The 26,817-nt window shown below is 33.4% G+C and overlaps 1 protein-coding gene across 1 annotated transcript in view; it reads right to left on the bottom strand.

The window, feature by feature from the left end:
* The window catches only part of meox2a (mesenchyme homeobox 2a), a 28,997-nt gene continuing 2,180 nt past the window's right edge, over positions 1-26,817 (bottom strand). The window contains exons 2-3 of the mRNA XM_056473848.1: positions 12,694-12,866; positions 1-3,975 (exon numbers count right to left, since the gene is read on the bottom strand). Coding sequence (XP_056329823.1) covers positions 3,757-3,975; positions 12,694-12,866 — 392 coding nt within the window. The 3' untranslated portion in view covers positions 1-3,756. The remainder of the gene's footprint in view (positions 3,976-12,693; positions 12,867-26,817) is intronic.

The following is a 26,817-nucleotide window of genomic DNA, read 5'->3' as shown; positions in this document are numbered from 1 at the left end:
TGAACTTTGTTGCAGATCATACTAGGCAACATATGAAAGTTTATTGTTGAAGCATGTGTTATTGTGTGCACATGATACAGCTGTCAAGATTTATATGTACATGACATAACGTTTGACTCCCCCGCACTCTTGATTGATCATCATTATGATCACAAATCGAAATTGTACAAAAACATAAAGCATCAATAAAGGCACAATCAGTGCAAAACTAAAACATACACCTTTTCAATCCAATGGAATGTCACTAGGCCAGATTTGACCAATCGTTTTCTGTTTTTTAAGGACTGCTACATTTTATTTTCAAGTAAAAGAGCAGAAAAATACTACTTTAAAGGTGCTGCGAGTGACTATTTTATGGAATTGCATGCAGGAAATACCCAGACCTGACCAGAAGCCCTAGACCCTAGAAAAAAAATGGTTTTGCTGACATGTCAGATTTTACAGCACCTCTAATGCATTTAAAGGGAGAGTTCTACCAACGGGCGACCAGTATCCAAAATGCTTTAAAGGTGACATCGGAAAAAATTGTGTTTAACTAGCTTTCTGTTGTGTCTTTCACCTAAGACAAGTTGAAAACCAGACATGAAACTTGTTTTTATAAACTGTCTTGAGTGTATTTATGTTCATAACTGACCTTCTTGAATTTCGTGATGGTTTTCCCATCGCTATTTGGAAATTTGTACATTTAATTTGTACAATTTGCAATGACGGATGGAGTTGGGGTTTGGTGCCATGCCTCCTTTTATAAATCCTACATTTTCATACATCTTAAGCCACCTTTCCACTGCACACGACAAACGGCAACCGACAACAAGTGACCAGAAGTCATTCATTTCCAATGGAGAGTAGTCCAGGAGCTGCCCGGAGTTCCGTCATCTCCGTATGCAGAAAATTCAGATCCGATTTGAGCTGCTGATCCATTAAAATAACTTCTGCGACTAGACTGCACGTGACCAGTTGACCGGATGGGATGTATTCCAGTGTTGTGCAAGCACATCCGTGTGCACGAGATGAGAAATAGTAGTTTTTCATTATATTTTCAATCAGAAAAAATGTTTAAAAATAAAAACATTTCTGTTCATAAATGAGTAATAAAAAATACTAGTTTTTTTAAAGTTGTCTCCACATTCCCTCCAGAATGTTTAGCAGTCTATGAGTTTCTGATATTCATTTATGGTGAACGGACAGGTAATATTGGCTCTTGCTTTTGCACTTCTTTATTTCGGACACAGCGAGAATCCAGCTTCTCTTCCATGGTGCACAACAAAACTGAAAATTCTGTGCGACTGCCACAAGGGGGCGTATTCCAAAATAAGTTACCGAATGCCGTGTGAAGTGGAAAGGCGGCTACGTCTAAACTGAATTTGTAATATGAATTTGTACGAATAGGGTATATGCAGAGCTAGTGTTGTTCCCATACTGATAAACTTCCGATGACCTGTTATTGTGAGGTATTTTCCATGTTATATGATTCTTTTTACAGATGTTTCAATGTAATTACAATACAATCAGTTAAATAGACTTTGGCATTCATTTAGTGTAAAATGAGACAAAAAGCCGTTTACTCGCACACGCCTGTCAGAATCGACAGGCTAACGCAGAAGCTCCATTAAATATACTCCCTATATTGTCTACCATGGCACTTTGAATATTCGGTCTGAAATAACCTGCAAGTGTGACATAAAAACAACATTAACACTGTTTATTTGACTGTGAACAATGTTGTACGTTGATGGTCATTGGCTGCTAATATGATTTTGCTATTCAGAATTTGCAAATAGTACTTTTATGAATTATTAAGGAGAAAGCAATGTGCGAATATAAAACCAACTTTACCTTAATGTATAAGTTCACATACCCTGCCATAAAGGTGCAGTTCTCTGTCAGAATGCAGTCGTTTTGCTTGTTGATGTTTAATTACCCAGACCTTGTACAGTTCTGTCTTCTTTACTTGTCTTTGGCTAAGCAGAATCTCGGTTTTTAGCTCTACATAGTGTTGAATCTGGTAATCATGGAGCATTATTTCTTGCACAAGACCACACAGACAACATTGTTGGCATCTAAAGACCTGTAGGCCTTTAACTTCTCTCTTGTTAAAACACTTGGAGCTTTATTGAGATTGTATAATTGGGGGCTGGATGCTTGGTTATTTCGTCGTGTCCAATATCCATTAAGAGGGTGCTATCACAAATGGACCTGTCAGATGAACGCCGCTCACTTTAACGGTAATTTTGCCGAATCACTGTGCTTATCACTGGGTGACACGCTGTTATAATACGCTGACAGCATAATGTTAATAATATAAATAATATGTAATCAATATAACTTATTTCTAAGACAACAACAAACTCTGTACCGCATCGGATGTCATTCCCTCGCTGTAAATGCTAGCGCTCCCGGTTTATTTCTGCCACCTCGCTGCATGCATATACTGAATGTTTACAAACATGGTAATTAATTCGTCTATATGATTGGCTTCTGTCTTTCACGTGATGAGCGAAGGACTCAAAATGAACTTGAAAAATGGATGAATCAAATTTTTTTCTGGCTCTTACTGTATATGATTGGCTTTTGTCTTTCACGTGATGAATGAATGATAATGGCTGGCTGCAATGTCAAGCAATTATAAATTATACACAAGGGAGACAGCCCAGTGTGATCTCACATTTTGTCAATCATACAGACAAACGTCAGAAGAAGCTCAAGGTTTGGTGAGCAGCAGCTCATTAGCATTTAAAGAGCCACAAAGTGAAACGAGTCACTGTGGACCGAGGTCATTTTTGACCATGTAAAAAGTGTTTATTTACACTACCATTGAGAAATTTAACCAAAGTTATACATTTTCATGAAGACTTTAAAGAATCATAACTTTTGTAAAATGGGTATCTGATGTCACCTTTAAAGGAACACGGTTATTTTACAAGTCACCTAGAGTTAAACAGTAGAATTGTAGCATTTTTGCATGCATTCAAGCCGATCTCTGAACTTTGCCATCTTACTATGGCTGCAGCAGGCTATTGATATTACGCCGGACCAAAAAATAATACCAGTGTAATATTATTGTGCCTGCTACAGCAGCAAAGTTCTTTGATTATTACACCCGAATGAGAGAATACTGTAGTTCCTAGCCATAGCCTGAATAAAGCATCAGTCTTTGCACACAATGTAACTATTAAAGGAGTCAAGCTTTAAATAGGAAAATTATTGAAATTATTTTTGAAATTTTTGAGCGAGATGCTAATGGTCTAATCAGATACAATGTATATGCTAAGCTAAAAGTGCTTCTTCTAGACCCGGAGACCAGCTGAATGGATTCAAAAATGGTAAAACTCAACTCTTTAACTCCAGGGAAGTTGTAAAATGAGCCTATTCTCAAAATAAAGTGGGGTGTTGCTTCAAAATAGAAACTTTCAAGATGGTTTCAAACCATTTGAGGGTGAGTAAATGAGTAAATGGTTTGGGTGAACCTTCCCTTTAACGATATTTTCAAACGTGTAAACATTTCCATCAAACTAGCAAGACATCTTTATATTGTAAAATTGACACGTAAGTATCAGAAAGACTGCATCATCCAAAGGCACATCAGTATATCAGTCGTGTATAGATTTGGTTTTACAAGTTTAGCGAGGACTGTCACTATTTGGGGCGCAACAGGAACTGTCCTCATTGGCACCTGTTGTGCAGTATTCGTGTACTTTCAGTCTGTACTTTCAGTCTGTACTGAACCTGATCTTGACCTCAGATACGCTGTTAGTATCATAAGTGAGCATGTTCAGAGCTCTGGTCGCTGTCGTGACTGTCTTCGTTGTTGAGAAGTGAGTCCGGCGTATGGAGTCCAGCAATGCCTGAAAACTCGGAAGGAAGCAACGTTCCCTTCTTTACATTGACGAGCTCTTTTTCCCGGGCTACTGCCCCCTGCTGGCCTCCTTTAACCCGCTTCCACTTCATCCGTCTGTTCTGAAACCACACTTTCACCTGGTGAGGCAGAAACATACACAAGTTATTTGCTGCTCTCCAAAACATTATGTTTTTTTTAATGGTGTTTATGCTCTTGTGAGGTTTAATCAGCCACAAAGTATGTCTATTGCACAAGTTATGTTTTTTTAAAGTGGAAAAATAGACTTCAGATTATTACTCATTATCATTCAGATTCTTCACACTGAGAAGTGTTTTTTAAAGAACACAAAATGGTGTGTGTTTCACCATAAAATAAAATAAATAAAATGGTGCTTTGGAATTGGATCTCACAATTATGGTTTTTCTCCTTATTTCTCATTTCTCATCCTTATTTCTCATTGTTTCTCACAATTTTTCAAAAACAATTCAGAAATTTGAGATCATTTTCTGAGAAAAAAAGACCATTTGTAAAAGTTAACAATTTCTAATTGCAACACTCATTTATAAAGAAAAATTGACTTTTTATATTATATTTTTAAAATGATATTACGTTTTTTAAAAAGATGTAAACTCTGGTAAACTATTTTTTAAGGGTTTTTCACCTTTATTGTATAGGACAGTAGAGAGTATTGACAGGAAAGCATGGGGAGCAGAGAAAGGGGAAGGATCGGCATAGGACCGCAAGGCGGGAATTGAACTCGGGTCGCCGTGAGCACCGGAGTGCATGTGTCGACGCACTAACCACTGGCGCCGACACTCTGGTAAACTATACATTTTTTTAAAAAGCTGAAAGAGATATAAACTCATAACGGCATTAAACGAATGGCATTAGAATGCTGAAATAAAAAGTTACAATTGCCTTATTTCATTCAGTAAGATTAAAAAAATGATTTATAATCGACTGAAACTTTTTTTTAAATTCCATTGCAGAAAAATAAATATGGATTGCCAGATAAGTAGATAATAAATAAATAAATAAATAAAATAACCGTTTTTGAAATGTAACAGTAAGACATACTGTAAGCTCAAAATTGCAAGATATCAACAATTGTGAAAATGAACACTGCTAGATTAAAAAAACTTAAAATTCTCCAAATGCATCTTACAGTTAAGAAAAACAAATGCGGCAGGGTAAAAAAAGTCAAAGTTGCAATGTTTTAACTCCAAATTGTAAGATAATTGTTTTCATTTTTCATACCTTATGACCAAAATTTAAAGACTCTAGCAATTGTGTTTTTATTTTACAACTGCAAGTTGTAAACTCTTACAATTAGATATGTTTTTTGTTTTCCTCAAAATTCATCTTAAAGTTCAGAAAGAGAAATGTGGTAGGGTAAAAAAAAAGTCAAAGTTGCACTGTTTAAACTCCAAATTAAGGAGAATTGTTTAAAGATAATTATTTTAAATTACAATTTTAATTTTTCATATCCCATGACCAAAATAAAAAACTTAGAATTTTATTTTACAATTGCAAGTTGTAAACTCTCACAATTAGATCTTTTTTTCATTAAAGTCATCTAAAAATTCAGAAAAGGAATATCCAATTGCTAGTTTACAACTTCTAAAATATGAACTCACAATTTTGAGTGTAAAAAAAGTCCGAATTGTGAGACAAGAATTACATCTTATATTTTCTTGCAGCCTTTCTTTTTAAGCAGGTAATTTGTCTTCATCAAACTAGTTTTCTTGTTGGCCCACTGGTGCAGATGATCTGTTTACTGTGTGTGTGTTGGCAGAGTGATTGGAGAGCTGGATCAACCCATGACTCACCAAACTCCAGTAAACCAATATCCCTCCATCAGGTGCAAATGTGCTATTCTGAGGTCTGAGCCGCAAACTTTGGAATTATGTTTCTCTGACCAAGTCTGAAAAATAACATGCGCATATTTGCCAGTTATTTCCAGGTCGGCAATAATGGGAGCCCATCTGTTATGTGGCATCAGACAATTTCCGTCTTTTCCCTTTGCAAGTCAGAGCCCATTTTTACGTTTCCCAGAATGATGATTTAGCTGTTTCTTAAACGGTCACTAGTGAGGCTCGCTGAGGGACCGGGCCACCATACACTAACATTTATTTCTGGTGAGGCATAATGTTAGAAATGGTCACGTGGAATAGACGCTAATTCTTCATATGCAATCAGACTTGACGAACACCAGGCCCAAATCAGCTAAATGATGTCATTTGAAGTATGTTTTTCTCCTCTTAACGGCTATCAAACGTGATGGTTAAGATCAAAAGTACACTTGACATTCTAATTAGAGACACAATGATTCGTTTGGCTTATGTTGCAAGGAATATTTTGGGGATTTTAAGACGCTCCAGGCAAAACAGGTCCATTTTCAGCTTGTCATGAAGTGACTTTTAATTCAGTCTAATGTACAGAAAATACCCAAAATACATTTTAAGCACTTTTTTGTTGTACTTTAGCAATCTGTGTCTGTACATTTCCATTACAGTCTCTATTTTTAAAGGCCATTTTCTCAAAATTATTTATTTTTTTCTTGAGCTGAGCCATAAATCTCCACTTCAGCAGCTCTTTCATACCGTACACCAACCTTCACACTTTTATTCATATCTACTGTATATTTTTGAAGATTTTTAAAGAGGGATTTGTTCATACACGAGGTGCCTAATTATATACATTTTATTCTATAAAGAAAAAAACTGGCTCTTCATAGTATTTTCTGAATTATGGAGTGATAAATCCCCTTCGTAAAAATGTTGACTTTAATATGTTAAGAAATATGTCTTTATTATGTAAAAAAAAAATTAAACATGAAACATATTTTTGGAACCCTGTAATCAGTGTTCGAGAAAGTTACTTTTAAAAAGTAATATATAACTGTTTATGAAAAAGTAACTAAATGTGTGCATGCGTTTTTTATGAGTGTTTGTTTGTTTAATCTCAGCTGAGTTTAAGATTATGTAAAAATATTTCAATAAGTTAAAAAATATATTTAAAACCCAGTCCAATGTTCAGATTTTTGTTCTAGAAATGTATGCAAATTAGCTCATATTTATTAAAATGATGCCTCACTTGCATATTTAAATATGATGTTTTAGAAATCTTGTAATCAGTGTTAGGGAAAGTTACCTTTAAAAATAATATGGTACTTTTTTAAAAAGTAACTAAATGTGTTACTTAGTTGATTGATGGAAAATAAATAAACAGGGGGCTTCAACTGTGTGTTTGTGTGTGTGTATATATATATATATATATATATATATATATATATATATATATATATATATATATATATATATATATATATATATATATATATAGTGTATATATATAGTGTAAACCCAACCCAATCCAATGTTTTGATTTTTGTTCTAGAAATGTAAGCTAATTTGCTCATATTTATTGAAATTATGCCTCATTTGCATATGTAAATGTGATATTTTTGAACCCCCCTCCCCCTGTGTTAATACTCAGTGTTAGGCAAAGTTTCTTTTAAAAGTTTTTTTTTAAGTAACTTAATGTGTTTAGTTACATTTTAATGAAAGTAATGCGTTTTTTGTGCCTGTTTATTTGTTTAATCTCGGCTGAGTTTAAGATTATGTAAAAACTGGATTTAAATATGTAAAAAAAAAAAGTCAAATCCGATCAGATCCAATGTTCAGATTTTTGTTCTAGAAATGTATGCAAATTAGCTCATATTAATTGAAATTGTACCTCAGTTGCATATCTAAATCTGATATTTTTTAAATCCTGTAATCAGTGTTGGGGAAAGTTACTTTTTTTTAAAGTAACCAAGTGTGTTACTTAGTTACTTTTAAATGAAAGTAATGCAGTTTTTGTTTATGCGTGTGTTTGTTTGTTTATTAGTTTAGGATTATGTAAAATATGATTTCTATTTGTAAAAAAAATATTTAAAACCCAACTTAATCAAATGTTCAGAGTTTTGTTCTACAAATATATGCACATTAGCTCATATTTATTGAAATAATGCATCATTTGCATATTTAAATGTGATATTTTCTGAAATCCTGTATTCAGTGTTGGGGAAAATTACTTTTAAAAGATGTAACTTTTTTTTAAGAAGTAACTAAATGTGTTACTTAATTACTTTTTAACAAAAGTAATGCACTTTTTGCGAGTGCATGAGTGTGTGTGTGTGTGTGTGTGTGTGTGTGTGTGTGTGTGTGTGTGTGTGTGTGTGTGCGTGTGTGTTTGTGTGTTAAATTTCAGCTGTGCTTAAGATTATGTAAAAATATGATTTCAATATATTAAAAATATATAATTAAAACCCGACCCAACTCAATACTCAGATTTTTGTTTTAGAAACGTATGCAAATTAGCTCATATTTATTAAAATTTTGTCTCATTTGCATATTTAAATATACAATTTTAGAAATGCTGTAATCAGTGTTGTAGAAAGTTACTTTTAAAAGTAATGTGCTTTTTTTGAAAAAGTAACTAAATGTGTTACTTAGTTACTTCTTAAGGAAATTACTGTGTTGTATTTTTAGTGTGTTTGCTCGTAATATATTACTTTTAAAAGTAACTTTTCCCAATACTGGCTGTAAAACAAAAAAAGTCAGCATTTTTAATGGAGAATTATGGCAATAACTGTTTTCTTTTTCCTTATTCACCTGCAGTGTCTTGCCTTCAGTTCTTCTATCAACAACATACTGAATCAGCCACCCAAGTTCATTACTGTCAGCACTGTAAGACTGACACTCCTAAAATATATCTGCAGCGTTTGCAATTCTCCTCTCAACTTGAAAACGTCCTGTAAGATACCGAGTGCACCGGTTAGTGCACATCATTACACAGAAAATAGGGAAATAGAAAAAGGACACATGTATTTAATAAAAATATCATCACTCGCATGGCGCCATTGGGATAAGTTTGAAGCTGAAGACTGGTTGTGTGTGAATGAAATCAGAGCCACGTCGCAGTGGTCATAAAACTCAGCACACATCTTGATTTCTCCAGGTTGGTAGATGATTTTTGGTTGTGTTGAATGGAGTTTGTATGTTAACAGGCTAAATAAACAGTTTCTCAAACTTTTCAGCCTGCGACCCCTATAATAACATCTCCAGTGTCTCGCGACCCCCACTATGCTCGGAGGTGGTTATAAACGCTCAAATATTGCACACAATAGTGCACACACGCCAATAGGAACTATAAATACGAGCATATTGACAACACAAAAAAGTGCAACAGTCTAACAACCATATATTTTTTATAATCATCATTGATTTGATTAATTTAATATTAACCTCACTTAATGAGAATGATGGGCACAATGTTTACAGCACAAGACTATTCTTGGTTTAATCCTAAAAATAAAGTATAAAAATAAGGAAAACAGTAAAGTTCAGTCTGACTGTAGGAATATTATTAAGCCCTTGAATATTGAAAAATATTACATTTTGAAAGCAAAGTTAATTTAAAGTTTGTTATTTATTATTTAAAAAAAATGATGTGATGATTTTTATGTTTTTAAGATGGTGCTTGGACTGACTATAGAAATAGTTAGTTTTTTTAGCCATTAAGAATTGAATTATTGGATCACTGAATTATTTTTTACTATTTATATTTTTCTTTATATAAAATAAATATATAGATAAATATATAAATAAATAATTAATTAAATAAATAAATATCTAAAATGTACAATAAACAATTAAATACAGAAATATTTAACAAATAATAAACATTATATATAGAGATAAATGGTAAGATATAGTTGAACAAAAAAATTAAACCCCCCACTCCCCACCCCCCACTGATAAAAGGTCCAGTATTGGCCCATACATGAGCTCATTTGCCTTATTTTGACTGCTATACCATCATATATTGTGAAAATAACCCACCAAAGAAGGCTTAACAATGAATGCAAACAATTATTTTTCATGGGTCTAACATCCATGTGCAAGACAACATACAATATGACAATTTTTGTTATCCATGAACTTTCTAAATTAATTTTTTATATCTTTAACTTCTTTTTTCTAATGATATATGATGTAATAAATTTGTATTTTAATAATAAGAATTTTTCATATTTCTTTATTCTATATATTTAGCAAATATTTTTGGTACCTCAAAAAGTGTGGTTATGATGACAAGCTAATTCAGCTAAAAAATAGTGCCTAAAATGCAGTATTTATAACTGCAAAAAGGTCCACTTTTTGGAAAAAAAGAACCACCCTTTTCACCTACGAGCCTGTTAACTAATAATATTGACCTTAAAAATTGTTTTAAATGGTTTTAGATGGTTAATTCCAGCCAAACTAAAAGAAACGAGACATTAAGTAGAAGAACAATATAATAAAATATTCCTTGATCTGTTAAACATCACTTGGGAAATATTTAACAAAAAAGAAGCTATAATAATAATAATTCTGACTTCAACTGTATACCCCTAAAAACATTTAGCGTTATCAACAGAATGCTGTCATGCAGGCTCTGTGCTAAACTCAATCAAAGATAGTTTTAATTAGCTAGTGCAACATTATCATTAGTATTCATTTATCGTGTACAGAGCAGCGCTGGCCCTTCAGTCACAGTCCAGAGCTCCAGCAGGTTCACACAAGGATCACGTTGCAGGAGACGGATCTGCTTACTTGTCGTGTGGCAAGATTTTTAATTCTAAGCCTTGGGAATGAATCCCCAGAGAATAGAGCATAATTTCAGGCCACAGATGGGACTTCCTTATCTAAAAGGCAAATACTGCAACGTGTTGAGGTCAGAATGATCAGCCCTCCTGTTAAATTTGCATTCTTTTAGATTTTTTTCAACAATTTCTGTGTAATGGAGAGAAGATTGTTATCAACACATAAACTTAATAGTTTTAATAACTCATTTCCAGAGATGGGTGTAACGCATTCCACGGTAACATGTTACTGTATTCTAGCTACATTTTGAGGAACGCAGTAATGAATTACATTTTAAATTTGTGTAATTTGATTACAGTTACTAAAGTCAATGCAATTACGCTACTTACAAATATTGCTTTTTGAAGGAAAAAATGCTTCTGTTAAATCATATTTTCAGCTGCAACATCAGTTAATAATCATGCACTTTTAAATAGCTGGAGAACGCGAGCTGAAAAACAGATATTACTTTGATTTCATTGGGAATAAAAACAAAAATATTGCTGTGAAATTCAGTCTAAAGAACTTTCGACTGCTTTTAACTTGACCGGCAACCTGTCTAGAAAGCCTTTTAAGACAATACTTGTCACCAAGGAGGACACAGGCGCCCAAAAACACAATAGCCCAACTCAGCCGAAAACAGGCTAAATAAAAAATAAAAATTGTGCATGATCGGATTCTTTTGAATGTGAAGAGAAGTGTAGCTACTTATGGAGCCGTTCACATATCGTGTCTTTTGCGTGCACGCATATATTGGGAGCATACAGTATTGCACACACTTGCATTTCCCAGGCGCCCTCAGTTGAAAACTGCGAGTCACGTGACAAGAACTGACCAGCTTCATACTTTGGAATAAATACATTTATGTAGACTAATTACCTCAGACAAACACATAACACCAAAACACTGCAGTGCTTTTTGATACTATGGATGTCAGTGGTTACAGTTATCCAGTTTTTTCTTTTCTATAAAAAAAGACAGTTTTGGAACAAGTGAATGATGTAAGTTTTGGGTGAACTCTAAGTCTTTTGAATATGTGAAGCTGCTGTGATCGACCCATTGCAATGTTTTTAAGTGAATATTAAATTTCTGAAAGAGCTGCAGTTTTTTGTATTTTATAGGAATATTTTATATGTTTTATAAGTAACTTCAAAGTAAAGTAATGAGTAATCTGATTACTTTTTACATGAAGTAATTAGTACTGTTATCAGATTACAATTTTTTTCAGTAGTAATCAGTAATATGTAATCTATTACTTTTTAAAGTAACTTACGAAACACTGCTCATTTCAAATTACTGATTTCTTTTATCTTTGCCATGATGACGGTACATAATATTTCACTAGATATTTTTCAAGATACTAGATTCAGCTTAAAGTGGCTTAACATGGTTAATTAGGCAAATTAGGGTAATTAGACAAATCATTGTATAACAGTGGTTTGTTCAGTAGACAATCCAAAAGAAAAAATGCTTAAGAGGAAAATAATACTGACCTTAAAATGGTTTTAAAAAATGTTTTAAATGCTTTTATTCTAGCCAAAATAAAACAAATAAGACTTTCTCAAGAAGAAAAAATATTATCGGAAATACTCTGAAAAATTCATTGCTCTGTTAAGCATCATTTAGGAAATATTTGGAAAAAGAACAAAAAATTCACAGGAGGGCTCATAATTTTATCTTCAACTGTATATAAAGCACTCGCATGGCTCATTGAGCAGTTAAAATGTTATGAATGACCTGCCGATGATGTCATTTCTAAAACAGCAGGCATTATGTCATCTCATTTATGTCTGCGAGAGTCAATAAACTTCAATGGTTTAATAAGATTACATTGCTGTTTGGTTAAAACATCAAATAACTACAACAAGCCATATTTCTCGGGCTCCAAATAAAGCGTCGTATGCTATTTATTTTACATGTGGCCGTAGGAAGCGCCTTCCCACGCACAGACCAATTTGTAAGATGGAGAGGCAAGGGTGGAAGTGGACAAGAACTTCCTTCGCCTCTCCCGTTACTTCACTGCAGCCAGAAAAACAGAGCTCGCAGAAACATCTGGAATACAATAGTCCCACTCCATGGACACAGCTGGACAGAAAACCACCAAACACAAGAGGGAAAAAAGCAGCGGTAGCTTCTGACAGAATGATTGATGAACAGGTAGGAGGTCGCAGTCAGTCTTCTCACCTGCCTTTCCGTGAGATCCAGGTTTACTGCGATTTCGTAACGCCTCAATCTGGTCAAATAGTTGTGATGGGCGAATTCGGCCTCCAGTTCCCGAATCTGCTCTTTGGTGAATGCTGTGCGCTCTTTCCTTGGCTTGCTGCTCACATCCGATTTGTAATTCCCATCTTGGGACTCTTAAAAGAAACAACAAGAAGAAAACAGTTGATGGATGCCGATGGCTTTGAAATACCATCAGTTCATGTCTACTAGAGGTGAAGGATATTCAAGAACAACTGTATAAATATACAAATTATCGTAATGCCAGTTTAAGTCAGAATTATTAGCCCCCCCTGTATATTTTTTCCCCAATTTCTGTCAATTTTTTTCAATACATTTCTAAACATAATAGTTTTAATAACTCATTTCTAATAATTGATTTATTTTATCTTTGCTATGATGACAGTACATCATATTTGACTAGATATTTTCCAAGATACTAGTATTAAGCTTAAAGTGCATTTTAAAGGCTTAACTATGCTAATTAGGTTAATTTGGCAAGTTACGGTAATTAGGCAAGTCATTGTATAACAGTGGTTTGTTCAGTAGACAATCAAAAACAAATATTACGTATGGGGGCTAATAATACTGACCTTATGTAATGTTTTTAAACAAAATAAAAACTGCTTTTATTCTAGCCGAAATAAAACATACAACACTTTCTCCAGAAGAAAAATATTATAGGAAAAACTCCTTGCTCTGTTAAACATCATTGGGGAAATGTCATTTTAAAAATCACAGGGGCTAATAATTTTGACTTTAACTGTACATTGCAATATGAATATACTATTACAAGATGACTTAAGTATGTCTATTTGAAAAAAAAACAACCATTTTACATTGATGATTATGTTGAGAACTGCATTTGCATAAAATACATATATTACACAAAAACAAACATAATATAATAAGTTAAAGCATAGATGAAAACAATAGTTTTACAGTAATGAGATACAGAAATCCAATAAACAAATGTTCACTGTAAAAAAAAGCAAACTGCAGCCTAAACGTGTTTGTTGAATCAAACTAACAAGTCATCTCAACTTACATGAATCAAATTACAAATATTAAGTTAAACTGCGTTTAACAAAAAAAAACTTGTTGAAACCTAATAAATTAGTAAAGTAAAAAAGTTAATAAAGTTAAATAAAGTTAATAAAAGTTAATAAAGTAAAATAAAAACATTTGATGCGATAGTGGAGGACAGACAGGAAAGCATTGGGAGCAGAGAGAGGGGAAGGATCGGCATAGGACCTCGAGCTGGGAATTGAACTCAGGTTGGAGTGAGCAACATGGTGCTATATGGAAGCACTTAACCTCTTAACCTCTAGGCTATTGGCGCCAACAGAAAATTTTGTTTAATAGTTTCAATTAGCTTGAACTCTTACAGTCAAAGGTCTTAAAATCACATCCAAATCAAAATCTTTCAAACTATTTGATTAGAGTTCAACTTTGACACCACAGGTCACATGTTTGAACTGTGGTTCCTGCCAATCATAATCCTAATTTGACATTTCAGATCCTGCGATGTGACTATTGCAGGTTTGCACATTTTTAATTCAAATTTGATTTGTCACACAAACAGTCATATACAGCTATGCTTACACGACCACTCGTGACATTAAAATAATAACAACAATAACAAAAACAATAATAATAACAATACTAATCTAATTTATGGAGAAATTGAAGTTACACAACACAAAACAAAAGCAAATATAAAATATTTTAAAGATTTTATATATAGAGCAGTGTTTCTCAACCATGTTCCTGAAAGACCACCAACACTGCATGTTTTGGATGTCTCCTTTGTCACAGTCATTATAGGTCTTTCAGTCGCTGCTAATGAGCTGATGATCTGAATCAGGGGTGTTTGGTTAAGGAGACATGGAAATATGCAGACCTGCTGGTCCTTCAGCAACATGGTTGAGAAACACTGATATAGAGTATGTGGCTATAGAAAAAAAGTACAAAGTATAAAAATATAAAGGAGCTTTCTGTACAAACGCAAACATATAATTGTTTCTAACAAAGTGCCTGGTGCATAAGCGTGGAAGGAGTGTATCCTACAATATCATACATTGCGATAGCGGTGCTAAAAGGATATATAATGCAGCCTAAATTTCAACGCAACCCATTCATTCATTTTCCTTCAGCTAAGTTTCTTTGTTCATCAGGGGTCAGCACAGCGGAGTGAACCCCCAACTTATCCAACATCTATTTTACACAGCGGATGCAACCCAGTACTGGGAAACACTCATTCACACACATACACTAAGGCAATACATAATTTAGTTTATTCAATTCACCTATAGCGCATGTCTTTGGACTGTGGGGGAAACTGGAGCACCCGGAGAAAACCCATGTGAACACGGGGAGAACATGCAAACTCCATACATAAATGGCTACTGACTCAGCCGGGACTTGAATCAGCGACCTTCTTGCAGTGAAGCGACAGTGCTAACCACTAAGCCACCGTGCCGCCCTCAAGGCAACCCAATTAAATCCAATCACTGCAGGGTTTGACATGGCAGAAATGTCAGATATAATACAGGAGAATGAGGAATACCGCCAGTCATATTTTGCTATTTAACGATGGCGCAATTGTTCATGCCAGCTGTTTGTAAAAGTCAGCCCCAGCCGTGAGTTTTCATAAACCGCCACATCGATTCTCACAATGAGCTCTTTCCAAAGGCTTCGTTTTTGACTCACTGTTAATGGAATCCGCTGCCCTTGTAGTTTTAATATGGAACAAAACAGCACCGGAGGATGTGTAAAAATATATTTCCTTAGTTTTTATTTACCTCAAAATTTTTACGAGCGTCTTCCACTCGCGGCTCGCGGGCTGCCAACTCGCTTACAATTTTCAGTGGACTGTTTCTTATTCCCTCCCTCGCTCTTTTGCTGTCAATTACAGTCAATTGCTTTCCCAAGTTTTAGATGTGTGTGTTTTTTTTTTTGTTTTTTTTTTTGGAGTGACAGAACATGAGCGCATGAAAGCACATAAATATACAATTACATGTGGTTCTTGCAAGAGCTCAATTACGTCAAGTCTAATCTCGAATGGGAAATGCAAAAGGTCAGCGAGGAAATGTCAGATTACACCAGCAATCAATCCTAGCGAAGACACATGCGCTTCTGTTATTTGACGCAGGAGGAAGGAAATTTTATTCTACTTTTTTTTTTTTTAAATGTAGGACTTTTTCATGACTGCAAGTTGCTGTGACTCACTTAAAGCTTTCTGCTTCCCTTACAGTATCTATGGGTGTGGTGTGAGCGCTAATCCAACTAGCAATCCAAAACCAAAGCTGTAAATAGAGTCTGTTTAATGAAATCTTATCAGCGAGTGGTAAGGCCTGTTATGCCACCTCAACAGATATTTCAAATACATTTCATCCTAGTTGACTCAAAAATTAAAACACAGCCACAGTACTCACTGTAAAGCTGTCAAGATTCTGTCAAGACAAAAAAAAAATTACTCACAAGCTTTTTGAATTGACAAAAAAATCGTATTACCTTTTTTTCTTTCTTGGACAGGTGAAGTAAATAAAGAGATTTGTAATTTCCCCTCAACTACAGTTGGTCTGCTAAAAATACCCAAGCCTACATCATTGGTTGAGGCACTGTTGATGTGTTAGGCAGGTTGAATTCTTAAGCAAATCTACCAATGTCACTCAATTGGTGTTGTTGCTAAATGAGATATGGTTGCAGCTGAAAGTTAGGCAGAATTATTTATTTTATTTATTAATTATCAATTAAATTATATTTTATTAACCTCTACCCCAATCCCACCCCTAAACCCAACCCTCACAGTACTGTAAAAACAATAATTCCTAAGTATTATTTATATCACTGATTGAATACCAAATAAATTGTATTTTATTAATGTCTACACCTATACTGTAAAAAATTAATTCGTAAAATTTACGGTAAAAAAACGGCAGCTGTGGTTGCCAGTATTTTACCGTTAAAAATACGGTACAAACCGTAAAAACAATTTCTCATTTTACAGTAAACTACAGTATTTCTTTAATTTATAGAGGTAATATGTCTGTATTTTGAATTACCAACATCTACACATCTTTTGTTACACAGATAGACACGTGAACACAGCCATATGCAGGTGGTGATGAGTAAGTTACATAATGAACCAAAGCTCATCACAGACAACTTTTCCCACAAGCAAAAAAGTGTATCAATGTATAGATGCTGCTCAGTGTCATTCACACAGCTACTAAACACCAGTATGGCAACACACATAAAATTAAAGTCATGAAATAAACATTGTTTATCAACATTAGATGTAGAATAAATCTCTAATGTACATAACTGATGGGGAAACAACTAAAAAGATCCATATTAATGTCAACAAAAAGCATAAAAAATGACGTACCATGCAGGGAATTCTGGGAAAGTCAGTTTACGGTTAGTCGCCGTATATATTAAAGGAAACAGACTGTTAACCAGGTTACGGATTTTTATTGTAGCATTTTTACAGTTTTTTACCATTGAAATCACGGCCATTTTTTACAGTGTATCTCAACCCTCACAGTACTGTAAAAACAGTGATTATACAGAGTATTATTCCAATTATTATTAAATTACCTATTATATTGTATTTTATTAACGTCTATCACTACCCAAACCCTAAACCAAACCATCACAGTACTGTAAAAACAGTAAATATACTGAGTATTATTCTTATTATTTATTAAATTGCCTATTACATTTTATTTTATCAATGTCTACCCCTACTACAACCCTAAACCAAACCATCACAGTACTGTAAAAACAGTGATTATACAGAGTATTGTTCATATTATTTATTAAATTACCCATTAATTGTATTTTATTAATTTTTATTAATTTTAATTAGGAGTGGCGTGGTGGCACTGTGGGTAGCACTGTCGCCTCACAGCAAAGTTGCTGGTTTGAGCCTTGACTGGGTCAGTTGGCATTTCTGTGTGGAGTTTGCATGTTCTCCCCATGTTGGTGTGGGTTTCCTCTGAGTGCTCCAGTTTCCCACACAAGTGCAAACATGTGATATAGGTGAAATAGGTACGCTAAACTGTCCATAGTGTATGAGTGTGAATGAGAGTGCATGGGTGTTTCCCAGTGATGGGTTGCGGCTGGAAGGGCATCCACTTCGTAAAACAAATGGATAAGTTGGCTGTTCAATCCGCTATGGCGACCCTAATGAATAAAGGGTCTAGGCCGAAAAGAAAATGAATGAATAATGTCTTATTACAACAGTATAATTACTGTTTTTACAGTACGGGTTGGGTTTAGGGTTGGGGTAGGGTTAGACGTTAATAAAATACAATTTAATGGGTAATTTAACAAGTAATATGAATAATACTCTGTATAATTACTGTTTTTACAGTATTGTAATGGTTGGGTTTAGGGTTGGGGTAGTGGTAGACGTTAATAAAATACAATTTAATGGGTAATTTAATAAATAATAGAAACAATTCTCGTTAACTTTCAGCCGCAGCTGTATCTATTCTAGCAACAACCCTATATCAGGCTGATCAATTTATCAAACAAAACAATGTTGCCGTGACTGACTTGGAAAAAGCAAAGCTTAATTTCCCAAACAAATAAAACAATTTTTAACAACAATCACTGAAAACATGCATGTATATGTTGTTATGACTCAAAAGAAAGGCAATTTAACCCCCCCCCCCCCCCCTCTCTCTCTCCTTTCTTTTTCTTTTTTTTTTTTTTTGCAAGAAATGTGCATTTATTGTGACCGCAAGTTGCTGTGACTCACTTGCTAAGCTTTTTTGCTTAATTCACAGTATCTATGGGTGTGGAGTGAGGCTAATCCAACTAGCAATCCAAAACCAAAGTTGTAAACCAAACAGAGTATACTTTAATGAGATACTATTCGCAAGTGGAGAGACCTGCTCTGAATTGAATTGTTTTTCAATGTACTTTTGTACCTTTTATCTTAAAGGGCCAATTCACTCAATAGTAAGAATTGAGAAATATTTACTCACCCTCATACTGATTTAAACTTGACAAAAAGAACATTTTTGGTCCATTCAATGTAAGTAAAAAGCTGCGTTTCCAGCTAAAGTAGCAAATTAAATGCCCTTGTACAAAGTGAGACAATGAAATCACAAAATCATCACTTACGAGGAAATGAATGTGATATAATCAATAATAAAATTTAAGTTTATCCAATTAAGGTAACCGCTGTTGCTTTTTTCCCTTCAAAATAAATGAGTTGCCATCATAGATAGCACATATATTCTGAATCAAATCAACAAGTGAATCACAACATTATACACTTGGTTTTGAAGCAAATACAGTACAAATCTAAAAAATTTGACTAAAAGATTAAGGTATAAGATTGTATACCTAATATCTTTAATGAGACAAAGAACTACAATCCCATGAATCATTGTCAATGACAATCATGTCAACTGAGAAATAACAAAATGTACAACTTTATGTAAAGTTGTTATTTTCATTATTTTATAGAAACAATGTAGCTAATGTTGTACGTTTGCATCAGTTACAGTGATTTATAGTAGTGGGCGGAGCTAAACATCTATTTTGACACACTTTGCAAACTACGACTCTCTGGTTGGTGGAATTTCTGTAAGCATTATGGGTAATGTAGTTTTTCTGCATATACTCCAGTTTAATTTATGTTAATGCAAACAGATGGGTTCAACAAAGACAAGTACAACTCATAACAATAATTAATGAATTCCCCTATACAGTAAATAAATGCAGTTTTTCTCCATTCTATAGGTTGCCATGTCAGGTCGGATTTTCAGACAAACAATGAACGAAATACTTTCACCATCTCTGCATGATAAAGTGGGATAGGGCAAAGCATTTAAAACGATTATAGTTTTAATATACCCATCGCCTGCAAGGTCTCAATGTGTGTGAATGTTCAGATGAAGTGTCAAATCTCTGCTGCGTCACGACAGCTATAAACACATGCCAGACGTGTTATTTACAGGTTGAGAACTGCAGAGGCTAAAGAATCAGGAATGCTTTGAGTGATGATGATTTTGCAGTTTAGTGACTTGTTCTGAATAATTCATCATAATCATTATACAAAATTGTAATGGTGTAATTTCTAGTGACCACCATATATAAACCCAATACATGAAAATATATGCAAATTACATATATGACATACAAAATGAGTTTTTGGAATTTATTGAAATATTGCTTTCATAAAAAATGTTTTTAACCATTAAGAGTTTAAATATGTACATTTATGTTCAAATACATTAGATATTATATATATATACATTTACATTTACATTTAGTCATTTAGCAGACGCTTTTATCCAAAGCGACTTACAAATGAGGACAAGGAAGCAATTTACACAACTATAAGAGCAGCAGTGAACAAGTGCTATAGACAAGTTTCAGGTGTGTAAAGTCTAAGAAGCAAAGCATTAGTGAAAAAAAAATTTTTTTTTTTTTTTTTTTGAGAGAGAGAGAGGGCACAGTTAGTGGTATAGCCAGAGAGGCAGTTGCAGATTTGGAAGGAAAGTGGAGACTATATATATATACTGTATAAAGTCTGAAATTATTATACCTTCATGACCTTTTTTGTTTAAATGTAAATAAAAGCTGAGAAATACTGCATTTTTTCCTCACAATGATCCCTCTTGTACATCCTCTTATTAAGCTTGTGTCAAAAAAATTATATTGAATAAAATGAATAAAAGCTTGAATAAAAGTAACTTTAAGTCAGAATTAGCCAGGGGTATGAACAATTTTGGTTTTGACTGTACATAACATTAAAGCTAGGGGGCTCTATTTTAATGATCTAGGCACAAAGTCTAAAGCGCATGGTGCAAAAGCATTAAGGGCGTGTCCGAATTCACTTTTGACATTTTAAGGATGTAAAAATATGCATTGCGCCCCGCGCATGGTCTAACAGAATTGAGCTTATTCTCCTTATGAGTTATGACTGTAGTTTGAGCATATTGTACATTAAACCAATCAGAGTCTCATCTCCCATTCCCTTTCAGAGTCAGTTGCTTCACGCCATAGCGCATTTGCTATTTACAAGGTAGACTTTGTTAGTGGAAAAACTGAACGCTTCACTAGCGAGAAAAGAGTTTAACAGACCATCTGCAGCAAGGATATAGAATGAGCCTCTTCCACTAAGCCTCTTTACTTTCTCTTTTCTTTTACTTTTTACTTTACTCCTTTACTTTCGTGGATGAGGAAACTGTTGTACACTCCACTGAAGACATCCATTAGTCTACATACTTAATTTTGTTTGTTAAGCACAAAGATTTGTTTCAAAACTATTTCTGAATTCAGTTCTAATTTCCAGAAAACCAATAAATGAATAATAATAACAAAGTGTGGTAAAAAACAGCTATATCTAAACACACGGCCTATTGTTTTGCCCCATATGGTGATGCAGACGTCTCCAAAACCCAACAGGTGGACAAATCTAAACTTGTTTAATTAAAACAAATATAAATATGCATATAATAAATAATACTGCTAATAACATTATCATTAATCAAATGCAAATTGTCATGAATAAACTAAAAAAAGTTTTTATATTTATTTAGAAAATAATAATTTTTGTAACATTTTAATCCTTTAATTTTTTTCATATGCAAAAATATTTGTGTTTTGCTGTGTGCATTAAGCAATGTGTAAGCATTTGGACCAGCATAGGTGCATATTTAAAGCGCTCTGCACTGGACTTTAGAGCTGCTTTTACTTGGTCAATGGCACAGTCTATTTCAGTTTCTCAAAATAGCAACGCATCAACAATGTGCCTTAACACACCTCCTTTTTAGACTGGAAAACCCATGAGTCCACAAAGTGATGCAAATGGATTTGCTATTTAAACAACGTGGCACAAAATGTGAAAATTAGGGTTGCACTGGTCTGAAAATAGCAACAAATCGCAAAAGACACATCTTGTGCCTTATTGCACCAGGTGTATGATAGAGCCATACACATTTAAACATTTATATTTGTAATTCAGAAGTCTGAAAAAAATGAATTTTTTCCAATATTTAAAAATATATGTTGTACATATTAAACACACATATATAAAATTTAAATATGAGCTTGTAAGTCCAACTATGCAATTTGCATAAATTGTCAGACATCATATTTCTATGCGAGACAGTTCATCAAATTGGCAATGACTGAACCAGTTTTTGGTGATTTCACCAGATGTTTTTTAAAGAGTTTGGCTGAATGTGGCTCTGATTAAAACAAACGCAGAAAGGCACATTTACAGCGGCCATAGTGGAGTGAGAAAAACCAACATGAGCTGTGTTTTGCGAATTGAGCTGCTCCGAGTTAAAGCAACTTTTCCCGGCTTCCCGACACAGCGGTTACACCACAGCAATTAGGCCTGCGCCTTAACTTTTATCTCTCCTTTAAAAAAAGAAAAAGCACTGGGAGAAAAAAGCAGAAGGACAGCCTGAGCTTTCAAGGATGATTTTAAAACTACAGCTACAATGAAAATGTAGACATCTCCTTTAATATTCTAGCTGGGACTGAGCTTTATTGGTGGAAAAAAAAGAGAAACCAAAATGAATATCATGCAAAGCCATACGACAAAATATACGCTAGACTGCTGTCCTGCATCCAAACCAGGCATGTGCTGTTTTATTACAACAGCCACACATGTTTTGAATAAATCAAACAATATATCCTAAAATGAACATGTGTTTAAATTCATTTTAAAGTACGCTGACATTTTGATTATTAAATCAGCCCTTGTTGCACTGATTGGTGCTCATTATAAACATTCTATGAAGCAAACGTGCTTTTAGCATTTGCCTGAAAATGGGAAAATTATTAAGATGAGTCCTTGAAAACACATTCAAATATTTAAACACAACACAAAGGCATCTAAACCAGAGATGCCCAAACTAGGGCCCGTGGGCCAAAGTTGGCCCATGGTAACCTTTGATTTGGCCCGCCATCCCATCTGAGAATAAAGGAAGAATGATGGGTTTGCTTTAGAGATTGTCATTTAAAATGGAATGTCACCTTTGATTTGTTTGTTTTATTGTTAAGCTACAAAATAAAACTGTTAAATTAAATGCTTAATTCAAATTTAATGCTGTAATTTAGATTAAAATGTACATACTGTCACCTGACAGAGTACAATACAGAGACTTTGGTGAGCAAATCAAGGCAAAGGCAGACTCTGCTTGACTAGCGTATTCAGCACTGAACTCCACTGTGTTATAAATGTGATTGTTTATGTTTTTATTGCAATAAGTTATAATTAAAAAAGTTATTTTATATATTATGAAATAAATTAGCAATTTACACATAGCAACTATAATGGAAAACAGTTTGGCATATTTATCTTTGGCCCACGGCTCTCAATGATGTTTGATATTTTGACCCTTCATAATAAAAAGTTTGAGTACCCCTGATCTAAACACATCTATGAGAATTACTTATTCTTAAAAAAGTCACACACCATGGAGTTCATGAAAGACAAAAAAATCATTATGATAAAAAACATCATCAGTATAGACTTCATTTAAATGGTTCCAGGTCCAAGTTCACTGCCTTTTTAATTAATGACTTTTAATAAATGACTTCCAGAGCCAAATGTAATTGTACGTGGACAAAATGATGCAGATGCTGTCAGGTTTTACTTATGTTCTACTGATGTTGTTTTTTTTATTGTCTTTGTTTACACATTGTTTGTTTGTATGTATGTATGTTGTGTTGTGTTGTTAGTTATGTTGATAAGTGAATGTATGTTTTTTTATTATTGAAATAAATACAAAAGGGGGAAAAAATCATCAATGTAATGTATAATATTAAAAAGTATTTTAGACATTCATGTTTCATTACAGCATTAGACCTGATGATAACTAACAAAAATTCCTCATTTAAACAGTTAGTGCTCAGCATAATTAAGCACAACCTGTTTGAAAATGAATATTTTTATCTAGATTTCTCAGTGAATGTGGGTAATATCTCTTGGTGCGTTTGAACAAAACAGATTTATTAAACAGATATATTTATTCAAATAATATTTTTGTCACAGAACATCTTTAGAAATGGAAAGATAATACATTTAAATTAATGCAAAATATTGAATAAAAGTTGCAAACTACAAAATTTCAACTAAATTGTATTTCTTATTTGTTTCTCTTGATTTTTTACTATTTTTCAAAAGTTTATTTAATATTTTTTCTTAACATATAAATTTGGGTTGCTAATTTTTTAACCATAATTGTAAGTTATTTTGTTAGATTAGCTGCAGATTGGCTTCAGTACTGGCTAATCTAATGTATATGCACAAATATAATATTGTAAAGCATCCCCGTAGAAAATATTAATTTAAATGAGAGATTTGTACTCTATACTGCATTCAAAATATATGCTGGATATAATGTCACTGTCTTAAAATAAAATATAAAATATAACATATTATTTTCCATATACTAGAAATTAAGCAGCTTTTCCTTTAATAAAAAGCAGAAAATAGAAAAAAGTAATATTACACGATTTAATTTTTTTTAAATAGTTACAATTTTGAAGTCTTGCAAACCAAAATGATGAATGGCTTAGAAGTATTGTCTATACTGTATGTGTTTCAGTTTTTGTCCCGATTGTCCTGGGAGAAACTAGTTTTCTGACCAAGAAATGAGGGTGAAATAAACATTATAGGTTCAATGAAAACACCTTTTTGCCAAAATACATTTCCAATAATTTCCAATTCCGATATTAAGATGTAAGATATAATTATAGATATAACTAGTGCAGTTGTCCAACTCAGATTTCCAGTAATGGAACAAGTCTATTTATATTATTATAATTTATAACTATTCCAGCATATGTTTTACGCAGCGGATGCCCTTCCAGCTGCAACCCTGTACTGGGAAACACCCATACACACTCATTCACACACACATACACACACACACACACACACTCATACATTACGGACAATTTAGTTTATTTAATTCACTTATAGCGCATGTCTTTGGACTGTGGGGAAAACCAGAGCACCCGGAGGAAACCCACACGAACAGGGAGAGAACATGCAAACTCCACATTGAAATGCCAACTGACCCAGCCAGAACTTGAACCAGCAACTTTCTTGCTGTGAGGGGACAGTGCTAACCACTGAGCCATCGTGCCACGTTATTCCGTTAAATTCATTCAAACATATGGGTTCAAGACACCTTTCTGCCAATATGCATTTCCAATAATTCCGATATTAATCAATTGTTTATTAGTAAATCTCATTTGCATTGTATCTGAAAAAACAACAACCCACGACTGACAGCTTTTGGGTGAGTTTGTATTTGTGCTCATTCAAATATCATGCATGCGGAAAATTTTTCATATTTCATATTTTAGAAGATACGCACACATTTATAAATATAACTAGTGCAGTTGTTCAACATGGATAGAGATTTCCAGTAATGGAACAGGTGTATTTATATTGTGTTAAATTCGAGTTAATTGCGAATAAATCCCTGTCTGCAAGGCTTTGCGTCTTGTGTGTCGACCTGAACTTTGTTTTAAAGGGAAAAAAGTAGTTAAAACTCGCTTTGAAGTGACAACATCATAAAAAATACATTTTATGATCCATTTTATGCAGTGTTAAATAGTTTTTTTTACTGGAGCAGCAACTATTCCAGATAAACCGATGATGCTCATCAACTTCTTTTGCAAACTCCTCAATTTCCTTCATATCGTTTTACCCATCAGCAAATCTAAAAATAAAGTAACAGTATATTCCCGTTCTGATTGCAACGTGCGAGCGAATTATATTGAAAGAGAAAGCTGCTTAAAACACTCCTGTCATATACTGTAGCGCTCGGTTTTGTGTGTTAAATGCCAGCACAGGCGTCCCTGTTCTCTTTCTCAGACCGTGGCATTAGTTGCTTTACCACAAGCCTTATTTTCTGCTTGCCAAAAAAGTGAGGAGATGAAACAGATGAGACTGAACGTGAATCATGCGTGCAGTTAAATGCCCACACAAGAGTTACAATCTGCCCTCTGCTAGCCGAAATAATTGCTTTTGTGCGTGTCAGCCAAATCCTAAAAAACCCTCGCGCACAAAAAAAAACACGGCTCCACGGGTCCAAATCATTCTTAACAACACACGCACTATTGCAGCTACAATCAAACACACTAACTACAATATCTTCATGACAAAAGAAGTGATACTCTGGAAAATAATACTGATTTTATCAAAGGGCATGCTGTGATAGTTTATTGCAATATGCAATAAGAAGAAAACGTCAGGCTTCTATACAAACACCAGCCTTTAGAAAACGAACAGCTTACTGTACAAATAAAAGTTTTATATGTACACACAAAATTTGATGCTTTACTAATAAATATTTATTTATTAGTACACATACGTAAATATAAGTAAATATAAATACATAAATATGTACATAAATATACATAAATCTATACATCAGAAATATTTAATGGACAATTTAAATATAAACTATAAACAAAGTAATAAAATTACACAAATGCTAAATATATCTTTCTAAATATTTTTTTGAAAAATAATATATTCTAATAATAATAATATTTCTAAATAGATATGAAAAGTATATATATATATATATATATATATATATATATATATATATATATATATATATATATATATATATATATATATATATAGTGCTCAGCATAATTGAGTTCGCTCCATTTTGAAAATGAATAATTTTGTGCATTTCTCAATGAATACAGGCAATATATTTTAGTGAATTTAAACAAAAAAAGATTTATTAAACTGATATATTTATTAAAATATTAATTTAGTCACCAAACATATTTAGAAATTGAATACAATTAAATTAAAGCAAAATATTGCAAAAAAAATTACAACCTACACATTTTACTTAAATTTTCTCTTCTTTTTTTTTAAAACATATACAATTGGGTGTACTAGTTTTTGGACCGTTATCAAAAGTTATTTTGATAGATAAGCTCCAGATTTGGCTTCAGTATTGACTAATCTAATGTATATGCACAAATATAACATTGTAAAGCATCCTATTAAACATGAATTTAAAAGAGAGATTTGTGAGAGGTGTACTAATATATGCTGAGCAC

The sequence above is a fragment of the Danio aesculapii genome, chromosome 15 (genome assembly GCF_903798145.1).
Source record: "Danio aesculapii chromosome 15, fDanAes4.1, whole genome shotgun sequence".
Taxonomy (NCBI): Eukaryota; Metazoa; Chordata; class Actinopteri; order Cypriniformes; family Danionidae; genus Danio; species Danio aesculapii.
Note: the sequence above shows the minus strand (reverse complement) of the source record. Positions and strands in the feature narration are given on the sequence as shown.